This window comes from Camponotus vicinus, unplaced genomic scaffold (genome assembly GCF_025532165.1).
Source record: "Camponotus vicinus isolate PSW18456_S1 unplaced genomic scaffold, iyCamVici1.0 SCAF_13, whole genome shotgun sequence".
NCBI classification, from domain to species: Eukaryota; Metazoa; Arthropoda; class Insecta; order Hymenoptera; family Formicidae; genus Camponotus; species Camponotus vicinus.
Window position 1 is genome coordinate 14,758,864 of NW_028141949.1, and position 14,740 is coordinate 14,773,603.

The 14,740-nt window shown below is 29.7% G+C and overlaps 2 protein-coding genes across 4 annotated transcripts in view; both read left to right on the plus strand.

The window, feature by feature from the left end:
- Positions 1 to 592: 592 nt before the first annotated feature.
- On the plus strand, positions 593 to 7,964 carry LOC145964191 (MFS-type transporter SLC18B1). The gene is made up of 8 exons (XM_083086662.1): positions 593 to 914; positions 4,014 to 4,109; positions 4,717 to 5,007; positions 5,164 to 5,284; positions 5,380 to 5,603; positions 5,773 to 5,948; positions 6,112 to 6,280; positions 6,710 to 7,964. Exons 1-8 carry the CDS (start codon positions 807 to 809, stop codon positions 7,013 to 7,015), a joined length of 1,491 nt encoding a protein of 496 aa, XP_082942788.1. The 5' UTR covers positions 593 to 806; the 3' UTR covers positions 7,016 to 7,964.
- Positions 7,965 to 12,238: 4,274 nt separating this feature from the next.
- The window catches only part of LOC145963763 (uncharacterized), a 39,636-nt gene continuing 37,134 nt past the window's right edge, over positions 12,239 to 14,740 (plus strand). The window contains exons 1-2 of one of the 3 annotated variants that reach the window (XM_083085974.1): positions 12,239 to 12,344; positions 12,433 to 12,556. The gene's annotated coding sequence lies outside the window, so the exon portion shown is untranslated. Of the gene's footprint in view, positions 12,557 to 14,740 lie in introns of all 3 variants that reach the window. The other 2 variants (XM_083085973.1, XM_083085975.1) reach the window with 2 other exon arrangements.

The window sequence follows — 14,740 nt, forward strand, 5'->3', positions numbered from 1 at the left end:
ATATCTTTAATTACTCATTTATTTTGCACATGGGAAAAATTTTTGCTAAATTTAAATTTTTGAAATCTAAGAAATACTTCATTTTTTTAAATTTTATTATAACTAAGATGAATAGTTGTATATTTTACATACACTAAATCACATTTTACGAAAATAATATAACTTGAAAATTATATATTCTTTGCTTAAAATATTTAATTTGTAATCTGCATTTTTTTATTCGTCATTAATTACTGAATTATCATATATAACATGTCGTATCCCGAAAAATTTTGTTCTACAAAGAGCATTTTACATTTTTCAGAAATATAATTTTTTTTACATATAAAAATATAGTTCTTAAATGATATATCATTAAAGAGGAAAAGGGCGACATGAAGAAGCAAATAATTAAAAACATAGATAAACGAAGTACTGTGAACGGGGTTAAATCGGCTCCAACTTGCCGGCCACTCATAAACTCTCACTTTATAACACGCGTGAGACATGACAGCGTATTGGCCGATAATGAATTAGAATCGTGGTAAGACCGTATCATTTGACCTCTGACCCTCTCTTCTCGATTTTTTTAAAGTTCTTAAAAGTGGCAACGATGCTTGATCACGCACGCGCGCACATCGGAAGAGACAAAACGGGCCATATTGTGTGTATACCCGAAGTAAACGTGTTTATTCTTCGTAAGCGTAAAGTCAGTCGTTTCGTGATCGTTCCTGATGTAAATACACGATTTTTCGTTGCCGGTTTTCTTCGTTGAGGAATCGACTAAGTGCTGTATCTAGGAAGATACAGGGAGTGTGTGTGAAAGAATGGTCCAGTTCACTAAGAGACAATGGCTCACCCTAATTGTTATTAGCATTGCTGATTTCGCAAATGCCATCTGCGTTTCACTGCAAGCACCTTTCTATCCTCAAGAGGTAAGGATAATAATCATCGTAGATTCTCTATATGGGAACAATTTTTCCGAATAACTGCATTTGTAGACGAAAGAGAAAAGAAACCGATGAATGATCTTGCTATTTAATTTTTTACCTTTCTAAAAATACGGTATCAAACAAAAGCTTTCTATCTTTAAAGTATCTTTGGAATTTCAAATGATAATATTGTTTACAGACTCCTTATTTCTATAGACATAACATGATAATGTTCTATTTATAGTATCGTTGATGTACTATGTGTCAATTCGGTGATATAATTATAAAAAATCTATCTATAAGTTATTAGAAATAAAAGAAAGATTTTAGCAGATTTAAATTCTTACCTTCTTACGAATATAAATCTCAAACACGGATGTAAATCTTAAACTATGGTGAGATATTTACAAAACTCTAGTTCTATGATTGTTTTCGATTTAGAATAAATCATCAGAAATAGAACATATTTAAATATTTCCATTGGAAATATGAAAATATAAAATGTATTGTAATGTGTGTGCAGAGAGAACACAATTTAAATTTATTAAGTTTCAGAGACAAATTTCGGAATCAAGGAAGACAAATATAATAAATATATTTGTTTTCTCTTAAACTCTTGTTTTCAATATTATTAAATTTACTGATATCTTTGTCACATTTCGTTAGCATGTTTATTTTTGTTGGATATTGAAATTGATTTTAAAACAAGTTTTCAATACGCATTATAATATTATATTGAAATAACTTTTTATAAACTCAGAAATTTAAAAAATTAAAAGATAAAAAATCTGCAAGATATAAAATTATTTTATTAATTATTTTTATAGTAAACATTTATAGTCTTTCTCCTTTAATGGCATATCGCAACGAGATGCCATTATTGAATAAGATGATAAGGAGATCAGTTACCCGTTGCTCGTTCTTTTTCGTAATCGATGTGCTGCTTGAGATTAATCTGTTAGTCTCGTAGACATTGTCAGATTATACATGATACTTCTAAAATAATATATTTTGATTCTTTTTGGCTATTATCAATTTTAATGTTATTTATTAGATATTTTTATATTTTATATGTTTTTATGGCAGGCGGAGCCATTCATGCGTACCCGGCTATTAATAATTATTTTCGATATAATCAGTTCTGCATTAGTAGAACAGAAAAGCGATACGTTCTATCATTTTATACCATATAAATAATAATGCTTCGGTATTTATCTTCAATAGCATATTTAACCGCAAAAGAAATTGAAATTTTCATCACTTTTATATTTAATACATTCACTATTTTCAATTTCTATTGTACTGCTTTCATCTTTCACCATTTTCCTCAACATTTTCAACTTGTTATATTCTCTTTATTTTTGTTAAATTTTTTAAAAATCAAATTACATTAAAAGATTATTGTAAAATAAAATTTATGTGATATTACAAATTTACGTAAAATTATTTATCTATTTATTGAATCTTTCTTGAGAAAAAATGGATTAAAATATTATATTTAATAAAATCGGAAACGAAACTTTTCAATAAGTATGCCTATGATTTTTTTTATTTTTTTATAAAATAATATGATCTAGAGTCTCTGCAAATTTTTCTTACATTATTTTTCTCTTTTAATTCTTTGTCTCAATTATTTTACAACATGCACGAAATACCACTGTCATAAGATTAAAACGGAAAATTACGATATTTTATTGAAGTTTTTATGCACGATCACATGCGTTACATATATATAAAGTTAACATATTATTTTCATAATGTGTCACAAATCGTAAATATAAATCGTATATATAAAGACATTGAAAACTCAGTTTTTCATATAATTTTTAAGAATGAACTTAAGGGTAAAAATTAAAATAATTATTATTAGCAAAAATTAATAATGAAACTTATAGCATAAACAAATAGTAATAATTTTCACATTGATGAAAGATATAAAACGCACAATCAGGATTTGTGTTGATAATTTTTGTTAACCCCGAGTGATTAACTGGTTGTAGTTCATATAAAACATACCTATCTTAATTTGTTTCTTTACAGAAACGCATTATGATATGATTAAAAGATATTATAATTTCAAATTGTGTAATATTGCTGATGATTTGCAGATATTAATGATAATTAAGTATGAATAAGAAAAACGCATATAACGTAAATAGTTTATGACAGGATATCAGAGAATATTACAATTAATTTAATCAAACTTCTCATGCAATAAATACATTTTCAGAATAAATTAAATAAACTTTGTAAATTCCCTTGTAATATATTTGACAAAAAAGATCTTAATTTTTTCTTAAATCTTAATCTTTATTTATAAAAATAAAATTATAATGTGCAATTAAAAAATATGATAAATGCAAGGTATTATTTTGTAATTTAACTTATCTTATTGCAAATTACCATTATATATTAATTTAATATTGACACAAACTAAGTTTTATTTAAACTATTTAAACTACTTGAAATGTTAATAGATATATAAAGGAAGATTTTTTTTATAGTTTAATTACTTTAATGTGAAATATTTCTTTGGGTCACAAAAGAGGAAATTTTTATCAATATTGATAGTAAAATATTTTACATCACTCTTATTTTGTATAAGGAAATATAAATATATATTGGAAAAAATAATATATATATCTATTTACTCTTATGTCACTGTAATGTATATCGCATGATAAGAATTTTTTTCTCTTATTTTCTATGCCTTTCAGGATCAAAGGCTTCCAACTATTCAAATCAATTTTCGATTTTTACGTTAGAAATACATATCACATGATACATCACATAATTTTTCAGTTATTTTACGTATGTTATGGACAAAATACGTGTCCAAGGGCGTTTTTATCTATCGCGGGAGGACAAACGTACGATAATTCGATTTGTAGTCTTGCCGCATGGAGCAAAGCTACAAAGTTTATCGGGATATTATCTCGACCAATATTAATTGCAATACGACAAGAGATAACCGACAAAGCTACTGCGTAGCTCGAAGCTGTGTCTTTAAGTTGCCAATATTTCGTTAACAAATTAATACATATATAACATATATGTATATATATGTAACTGTTCATTAGCGTAAATATTTCTTCTTCACAGGCTGAAAAGAAAGGAGCCTCACCTTCGGAATATGGCTTGGTCTTCGGAATTTTCGAACTGGTGGTTTTCATCATTAGTCCATTTTATGGACAGCACGTGAGTTACTGACATAATTATTATTAGTATAATGATCGTAAAGGGGTGCTGCAATTTTAAAATATTTTATTATATTTTCAAAATAGTCAAAATGTATTATTATTTTATTAATTTATAAAGCCAAATATAATAAAATTCTTCCAACTATAATTTAAAGATGTATCTTTTTGTTAATATTTCTGCAGTATTATAAATCAATTTATCTTATCTATTTGCATCCTAAGTATTTAATCTAAGAAAAAAAATATCTATTAGATAATATAAATAAAATATTAAATAAATAGAATAATCAAAGAAATAATGAAAATATATCATTTGAGGATATTTTTACAAATATATTTATAATGTTATCGAAGAATAATACACAATATTTTTATTGTTATATGAAATTCAAAGCTTATAGTGTGAGCCTATGTAATTAGAATTCAAAGATTAGAATTCAAACGCAAAGCGTTGAGGTTTGCCACTTATCAGACTTACATTATTATTAAATTATTATTGCATGTAATGTATTATAAATTAACAGTTAAGATCTTATGCTTTCGCATTTACTTTCGCCTCTACGACAATAATTTAATCAACGAGTCACATTTATTGGTTTTCGCAGCTTAATCGAATCGGCCCAAAGTTTTTATTCAATGGTGGAATCTTGACTACAGGAACCTGTGCCATATTCTTCGGTTTATTAGATAAAGTCAACGGTCATTATCCCTTCATAATACTATCTTTTACGATCAGAATTGTGGAGGCATTGGGAAATGCTGCATTCTTGACAGCTAGCTTCGCCATTATTGCCGAAGAGTTTCCCGAGAATGTCGCCACGACATTTGCCAGTTTGGAAACTTTTTTCGGTTTGGGTCTCATTGTTGGTCCCACCGTGGGAGGTGCACTTTACCAAGTAATGTATTCTCAGGATAACATTCCCCGCAAATTCTTCTATTTAACGCTATTAAACGCAAATATCTATATTTTGCTTAGATTTACAGTGATATATTCTAAAAATATTAATTATATATTAGATATTATTAATATGTGATGAGTATATATATATTAGGTTGGTGGATATACCACTCCATTTGTGGTCCTTGGATCAGCGTTATTCTTGGCAGCTGTCAGCACAGCATTCATTCTACCTATGCACAACGATAGTGATCGAGATCAGAGCAATACCGGAGGTATTATACGAATAAATATTTAAGTCACTATAAATTCTAAATCTCTCTCTCTCTCTCTTAAAATATATATTATTCGCGCGTGTTATGATTTACAGGAGTGACAAAGGTCTTGAAAATTCCTGGCGTGATGATTGCCTCTATGTCAATAATTGCGACAAGCATGAGTATCGGATTTTTGCAAGCAACTTTGGAACCGCATCTGAGGCAATTTAAAATGAGCCCGGTCGTGTTAGGATTGATGTTTGTCATTAATGGTGGCACATACGCAATAACTGCGCCGGCTTGGGGTTGGCTTTGCGATAAATATTGGCATCCAAAGGTAATTTTATAAGAAATATTAAAGAGAGAGCACTCTCGTCACAATAATTATAATATTTATAGAAATTTAGCTTTGAATTGAACAGCTTTTATAATTTACAAATTTTTTTCGAGTGCAAGGAGTTACCAGGTGCTTCAACATTGTGTATTAAAATATAATGTTTTTTCAGACGGCAACCATTGCCGGTTGCATTCTCGTAATGATCGGTTTCTCTTTGGTTGGTCCGGCACCATTTATTCCGTGGCCTACCGTAATCTGGATGCCTATCTGCGGCCTCGTGATCCATGGCTTGGGCATGGCTGCTCAACTGGTTGCGAGCTTCACGGATGCCTTGCGGACATCTATGTAAGTCGCATAAGAATAGCTTTGGCTGTTCGATCATTTCAATTATTTCTACATATTACGAAATGTGCGATCTTTCGTTTAACGGATGGTCCAAGAGCTCTATATATTGTTAAAGCTAAATAAATTACAATTTCTTAACAATATTATTTATTTATGACACAAGATCGTACGGATTTCCAAACAATCTTGAGACTTATGGTCTCATCAGTGGATTATGGACAAGTACTTTCGCCCTTGGTGCTTTCATCGGCCCTAGCATTGCTGGAATTCTCTTGGATAATATCGGTTTCAGAAACGGGTCCATGTTTATCGTCATACTTCATATGCTAGTAGTACGTATGATCCATTTTATATTATTCGATACATGTGAGATCTATCATAATTTTTTTAATTTATTTTCTATAGCTAAATAATTTTAATTTAAATCTAAGTCGTCCAGAAAAAAACATCACAATCTTACAATTTATATTCCTAGTTAACAGTAATGGAAACTGTTGTAACTGCAAAATTAACTTTTTTCGTTAAATTTTTCTTTCTGACAATAATTATATGAAATTAAATTATAAAATTAATATACATGGACATATTTTATTTTTAATATTTGAGCTATTTAAATAGTTGAGTCCTTAAGTATTAACAATCTATTTCACGTCACCGTTTGATATTATTTTGCATAAACTTTGAATTAGAAATATATATTTTCCTTCTATTTTCATCAAATATTCCAAATTCGCTAATCGCAACTTGCGCATCTTTTCCAGGGCGTGATAGCCACAGTATTCCTAAGCAGCTGCTCTCGCGCACCCAAGCCATACACCGACGTTGGCACAGTCGAGAATCTCAGAGCACCTTTGATGGATAGCGTCCGATTGGGCAGCGGCAGTTTGCAGCAGAACGGACGGGGTCAGAGTGTGCCGATCGATAGGCCCAACGGCATGAATTCGCTCATCGTGTGCAACAGTTATTCGAACAGAGCTGGAGCGTGGTCTAGGGCGTCGTACAGTGGCCGCTATTCGCATAGCTATGGATCTATAGAAAACAAGAGATACCTGGAGTTCGCCACGTGATCCCGTTCGATCACCTTTATACGAAACAACAACAACATGAGCAGGATATTACTTCTGCGCCCATCGTTCACACATTGACCATCATTCAAACAGTCTCAGTTTCCGCGACGTATGATTCAATCGAAAAACGCAAGAAATATTTCAGAGACATTTTGCTTTCAGAAAGTGTATAGACCGAAAATCAATGTCTCATTATTAATTTTTTTATTTTAATAATTTGTACTTGAAATTACGTAATAATACCCATCATGATGGTATACATATATTATAGATGCACCACGATAAATATTATATTATGCGTATAATTTCAAAAATACAAATATATATGTATATGAATACAATACACACAATACTGTACCATAAATAGTATTGTAAATCTTCTATATAATAGGCTTGCTTTAACTTACGATAATAGAGAGAAAGGGAGAAAGAAAAATGAAGAAACAAAGAGATTTGCCGAATTTTTATCATAAGTAGAAATTAATTGTTACAATTATAAATAATTTTTATTATGATCAAAAAATAAATAATTTTTATTATGATAAAAAATTGTGTGTTTACTTTGGAATATTCTTGAACTCATTAACTTTTAAGTACGCGAGTTTCTTTTTATTGCTTCTTATATATGCGATCATAAATTTTTAATCTTAAAGTAAAATTTTAAAATACAAAAAATTACAAAAATATTTTCCATTAATAGCAATTAGATAAATCTACATATCCTCGAGATGAGAGATAATTTTACATTGATACGCGTGATTTTTTGGTGCAGTCAGTGTACGTATGTTTATATTTAAGAATTCGAAGATTGCGGGTATCTAAAAAGTTACACATTTAAGGAGTAAAATAATTAATCTCGATACAAGAAAGAAAAGGAGTCGACTCGTATCATATGTCACAATCTATATAATATATAATTAATAAAGACTGTTAATTTTTAATAACAGTACAGAGATTGTAGCGTAATTATTTCGTCACACGTAAAGCAATCATTTATAATAATTAATTATTTTGATGAAAAGTAACTTTAATATCGATTATATTGTCATACTTTACAAATAGAAGATATCGAGAAAATCAGGAAACATGATACAATGAAACATGATTTAATTGACGGAGCAAAAATCTTAAAATGCTGTTGCAAATACAGATTTTGCAACAGCACAATCGCATAATTCTAGACTCGAGCTTTTCCAACGGGAAAGGTAACGAAGAATTTCTAGGACAAAAGTACGATGAGTATAATTTTATTTTTTCAAAGTTAAAGTAAATTTAATGTTTTTAGAAGCTTGTTTATTAACTAACATGATGTCTAATAATGACCTTAAAGGACTTGTTACTAAAATATTATATATATTTACTGTAGTGTAGCGAGACGGTTAGTATGATAAAATTGTTCGAAGTAGATAGAAAGTAAATTTAGTGAAAATAATGCAGCAATGAGAAGAGGGATCGATGTGCCGCATATGCTGTAAGTTTAAATTTTATTAGTCGTCCAAAAAATTAAAATTATTTTCTTTTTTCGCGATTAGTCAGTAATTTAAAAAACAAAATTAATTATTTATTTAAGGGGAGACGTTACCAGAAATAACATTACCAAATAGATTATTATCGGCATGTAATTACAGAGGCACAGGGGAATTTATACATAAAGAATGCATATTAAAGGAAAAAATCTAGATGGAGGCTTGCCACGGCCCTATTTAGGGCCCATCCGCCACTGTTATTGGCACAAGGTATTAGTATGAGATATTAGTATATACTAGAGGGATCTTGCAAGGAAAGATAGTGATGTATGTGGGAGGAGGTCGGACGAGTCTGTACGCCCATTTGATCAACGAGCGACAGAATCCATTCATGGCAACGGCATCGACGCATATCTTGTGGAGAGAGCACACTTTTCATCCCAAAGAATAATTGTTAGAAAATAATATTCGTAGACTAGAAAAATATGTGAGGTGCAAGTGGCTGAATCGGGAATCGAACCCGAGTCTTTCGCTTTCCGGGCAACTGCTCTAAACCACCGAGCTACCCGGATCTCACACTTAATGCTGCTTTTAACACAGTGATATGCGACTCCAGAGCGATGTTGGTATCTCGCTCGATGGATGCAATGCAGATTGCCATAGAGGATCCTTGAAAAGGTCGCTCGCTGATCAAATAAATGCCGGTGGAGGTATTCGCGTGCACTGCATGCTGGCTTTCGACTGACCTTCCGTAAAAAACAGCACCGACGAGAACAACGCCGTAAAGTGACCACATCCCTCAAGATTCCTCTAGTAAATACTAATATCCCCACGTGGCAAACCTCCAGAAAAGATAGGGATGTTTATGATCTCTGAGATTAAATAATATTTTAAAATTAAAATACGAAAATAAAAATAAAAACAGTTAAATTTTAAAAGCAACATAGTTCCTTCTTTGTCTCGTGGAGAGATTATCTGCTTTTAATATTTAAGAATTATGAATCACTCCGTGCATTTACACGTGTTGAATTCACAGAAGGCGAGTCTTTTTTTACAACGTTATACATACATAGACAGGAGCGAGGAAAGACAGTCGTGCATACATTGTTAAAGAATTCGTGCACGTGCGTGGGCGTGTCATGCATGCATGAATAGTTTGGAATTCAAATTAAATGCGAGAAGAAATGACATTTGAAAATTTGACGTGGTCGTTAAAGGCAACGAGAATCGCATGAAAGTAAATTTCATTAAAGAAAGAGAAGGAGAGAGATATGCATTAGTTGATAATACAATAACGCGAAAATAAAATATATGAAAAAAAATATTATTGACAGGCAATTAATATTGTTACATTAAAATTTTGATTGAAAATTATTTCTTAAATAAAACTAACAATTAAAAATGTGTTTCTACAATTTCAGTATTTAATCTATTAATACGTTATTTTTTTTGTTTGATTTGTTTCCAATTTTTTTTCTTTATAAAATTTTATTTTCACATTTTTATTCTTATTTTTATTTTAAAGATTTCTCGGGATATTTTGCATTTACGAGACATTTAAAAATTTTACATGTATAAATTTTATAACATATTACATTTTAATTATATATATTTTTTTTAGTATATTGCACTGTATGCAACTTTTTCTTGATTCTAATTTTAATTGCTTTAATAAATTTAATTATATTATATTTTAATATAAGTCTATTTGGTATTTCTCGACGTGCAAACAATTGCCTTCGTACTATCTGATTATTGCATATATGAAATCAATGATTGTCAGAAATACTGAAATTATTTCGTCATTTCAATGAAAATTATTCTATTTATATATAGAACATTATTAAATTTTGTGATGATATGATATATGAAATAACATAAGGTAAGATTATTTTTATCAAAGATAAAAAATGTAATAAAAGTGAAATCATCAATCGCCTTATGAAATCATGTGCGCATTGACTTGTCAATAAATAATTTTATTATTTCTACAGTGCTAAGAAAAGTTAATTTGGTATTTCTTGCCGTGCAAACAACTGTTCTCTATCCGATTATTGCAATATACAAGTTCAATGATTGGCAAAAATATTGCAATTATCTCGTTATTTCAATAAAAATTATTATATTTATATATGTATACATATATTAAAATTACACAATTAAAATTATAATTTGCTAAAATTATATATATATATATATATATATATATATATATATATAATACATTTATAATATTATTAAAGTAACATAATAAAATTATAACATTGTTAAGTTTGTATGATACATAATATAAATTGAGATAATTTTAATTAAAGGTAAAGGATGTAATAATTTTTTTTTTAATAAAGTCACCGAATTTATTAAAATATGAGTAATTTGTTTTATGCACAAAACAAATGTTATATTTTTTCCTTCGAAGAAACAAGCTAAGAAATGACGCTTTGTTAAGTATGAGCGGAAGGAAGCAGTGAAAGAGACTAAAGAGAAAAAGAGAGAGAGAGAGAGAAATTCGAAGAATTTGAAAGTCTTCTTTCCTTCTTCAAACACAGCCGGGCACGAAAGCGAAGTGGAAGAACGAAAGGAAGACGAGAGAATTATTAACGTATACGGCGTTGTTCACCGGTGTGCATCGAAGTGTCTGCCGAAGCACTAGCTTCCCTTTCCCTCCTCTCATCCCCTTTCTTCAACGATTCCTAACAACGAGATATAAGGTGTTACGTCGTGAATTCTTACGGATCTTCTTGGCCTGACCGCTTGAATGCAAAAACTCCGATGCCGGAAGGAACACAGTCGGGGGCAACGCGAGCAATTAGTGCATTTACGTAATAAATGTCCCTATTTAACGTAATCGAAAGAGAATTATATTCGAGATTCATCCTTTCTTAAATTTATGATTAATTCTTTGATTGAAAAAGTCTTATATACATGTTAGGGATTAAAAATTCTATAGCAAATTTTTAGATTAAATAATCAATTAAAACGTCTCATTGTTGTAAAATTTATATCATTATTTTATATCGCTTTATATTATGATATGAAAGTAATAAGTTTGAGTAATATCTAATAATTATATTGTACTTTTATTTCATTGACATGCGACCAAAAGTTTAAAAAATTAACTCACTCATGTGCAAATTGAGTGTATCATTTTTCTCATATTTAATAATTAATCTTATTGGATGAAAAAATTGCAATCCCGATCGATTTTGCGTTTATTTCTAAAATATTAACTGTTTCATGACAGACTACTAGATAAATTTAATTTAAATTTAATAAAATCTAAATATATCTCTTTGAAATAAGGATGTTAAATAACTTTTTACTAATTTACTAATGTCTTCATTCTTTTTAAAAACTAAAACAATAAGTGTCTATTCGAAAATTTATTTATTATATCTTAGAATATTTTAGAAAAAAAAGGTCATCAGAATATGAATTATTCTTCTAAATTAAGCTGATTGTAAATAAACGTCGATATCAGCTCTCATGCGGGTAGATAAGCAGGTACCAATACACCTTGCTCCAGACTTCTCTCATTCCATCAGGTGCACCTATCGAGCGAGGTGCTGCCACCTGAACAGGTACACCCGCAGGTATAAAGGTAGGCACATACACAAATACACAACGCACACATCCAGTAACAACTCGCGAAAAGAAGCGTGTCCATGGAAAGAGGGTTGTCGGTCGTTTCTTCCACCTCTTCCTCTTGTTAACCGGTAGAAGGGGCTCCGATGCGCAGGCGCAAAGACCCATGGGTCCTTTGCACCGAGAGCGAACGGTCGGGGCCGGAGTGCGGAGACCCAAAGTCCGTTTCTAACGTAAGGGAAGGACGTGCTGGTCTTATCAGCGTCTCTGAGTTATACGTAATTTTTCGCCCTTTCTTTTTGCAGGCCGATCTTTCTCGTGAGTTCTCGTTCCAATTTTTCACTTTTTTTTTTCTTTTCGTCACAGTTTGATCGCGAGTGAAACGTGTGGAAATTTTGAAATTTCGACAACGCATAAATTACCAGTGACGAGAGAGATTACTCGTATTTACCGGTATATACTGTGCCATGGGGATTTAGGAGCGGTCAGGGTAAGTTACACGAAAGAGATTTTCCTCTGGATCTTAAGGAGCATACATACTATATATGATACATAATTTTTAAGAATTAATTTAATTTTTTTTCAAAAGATTATGTTTTATTCAAGCTAAAATATATTTTGTCTTAAATGACAGAAAGAGGAAAAGAATAAATAAATTTTATACATTTCAAATTATTTTTTTTCTTAATATGCTCCTTACGATTAAGAAAATTATATTAATTATCTTGATAATATTATATTTATTATTGAATAAATTGAAAAAAAATATTAAAAAATATTTGATTTATCTTTCAAGGGAAATTTTATGTATTATATGAGATTGTGAGAATTAATGCTCCCTTTTATAATCGCAAACTAAGTGATATAAATTTAAATTACATAATAAAAATTTTAATAATTATAAACTCGTAATTTGACTTAGCTATGGCATTTTTATGACATACGTCTGTCGATGCCATTCACTTTTTATGGAGAGTGAAGTGACGAAATAGGATGTCGAAAGACGAGTGTGCTAAAATGTTAGCTATTATTGATTTATGTAATGATTTATAGGAAATATTTGTATAAATTTTTTTTGCGAAATTTATTTAAAAACTTCCAGATATTTTCATTTGAAGACAACATTGCGCTTGTCTTCATTTATTAATTATCTAAAGTTAATCGCAAGAACATGATAATTTTCGCATAATTGCCATCCTATGTAAGTCTGCGAAATAACATTTATATTAATATTCCCGGGACACGCGAAAGCGCAGCGCGATTCCCGACTTGCAGCAGAGATAGATAACCAAGCGGAGCACTGACCGGTGATTTGAATGCGCAAAGCAGCGCTAGAGCTTACGATTCATAAACGCTCTTTATCTGCTGCCCAGTAGCAGAAATACGATACATACGTACGATCATAAACATAGCCATAATTCTTAGATATGTTCGATTTACGATGTTTGTACATACGCCATATTTACAATCAATAATAATCCGCCCTGATTTTTCTATTCACTTAATGCATTAATTATTTTTATTCTGATTTCTATGCCTAAAATTATTTTTCTTTCGAAAAGAATGTATTTATTTTATTGTGCCAAAAATCAGATTAATCGCGAGAAAATGCTAAGTCCTAAAAATAAAAGAAGATATTTATTAGTTCGTTTTTTTAAGAAAAGTCTAAATAATAATATCAAGGTACAAGTTGTTCGATACAAATATTTCGATATTTCGATATTTGTATATAATACTTACAGTATACCTCTTTAAATTTTATATTATATATTATAATTAAAATATTTTAAATTTTAGTTATTTATAGTTATTTAAAAATATATATATATAAACAAATAGTATTTACTGAGATTTGTTAATATAATCATAAAATCATGAGATGTTTCGTTGCAAAAACAGAAATTACATTGTCCAATAAACTTTTATACATATGCATTTTATGCTGTATACGCGAATTTAATTTCTCGTGATAGAAGTGTTAGATTAATAAAATTTAGAGGGATATAATAAAATAATAATACATGCACGCCATTCACAGGAAAGCGACCGTCTAAAAATAGCTCTACAATAATAAAGTTTATAAAACATTTGATTTGCAAACTATATCCAAATGTATTTAAATTATATAGAGAGTAATGTCCAAAATAACTAATATTTCAAAAAATGATTATTAAGCAAAATTAAATTTTTATTCATTGGCTTTTTTTAAATAAATTTTTAATAGAAATAACAGAAAGAAAAAAAGTTTCAGCTATAAATTTTTATATCAAAAACATAAAAAATAGAAATCATATTCTTATAAATTTCACAAAAATCATAAATAATAAATAAACAAAATTATAAATTGTTTAGCGTTTAGCTCATTGTGGCCCCGCCATCGTCTAATGCTTCTTTAGACTTCCTCTTCCTATTTCTTTTTTGTGTATTCTTTGTTGCTCCTTCATGGTATTCACACGATATTCACTTGCAAAAACATGATTAATTAATATCATGTGCACTAATCAAAATACCCATAGCACTTTACTTAACTCTCCAAACATTAAAAGCATACACGTGTATTTTATTTCACATTGCGTCGGAAAAATTGCCATTACAGCTGTGATTCAGTATTAAAAAAATTGTGCAGCCAAATTTGCACATTACTATTCTTACAAACCTTAGTATACGCATGCAT

What these genes read in the sequence shown, in the direction of transcription:
- LOC145964191 (XM_083086662.1), top strand. Translation starts at nt 807, where the DNA reads ATGGTCCAGTTCACTAAGAGACAATGGCTCACCCTAATTGTTATTAGC. An exon ending in TGGGAGGTGCACTTTACCAA is followed by an intron (nt 5,008 to 5,163) that starts GTAATGTATTCT and finishes TATATATATTAG; the next exon opens with GTTGGTGGATATACCACTCC. An exon ending in AGATCAGAGCAATACCGGAG is followed by an intron (nt 5,285 to 5,379) that starts GTATTATACGAA and finishes TATGATTTACAG; the next exon opens with GAGTGACAAAGGTCTTGAAA.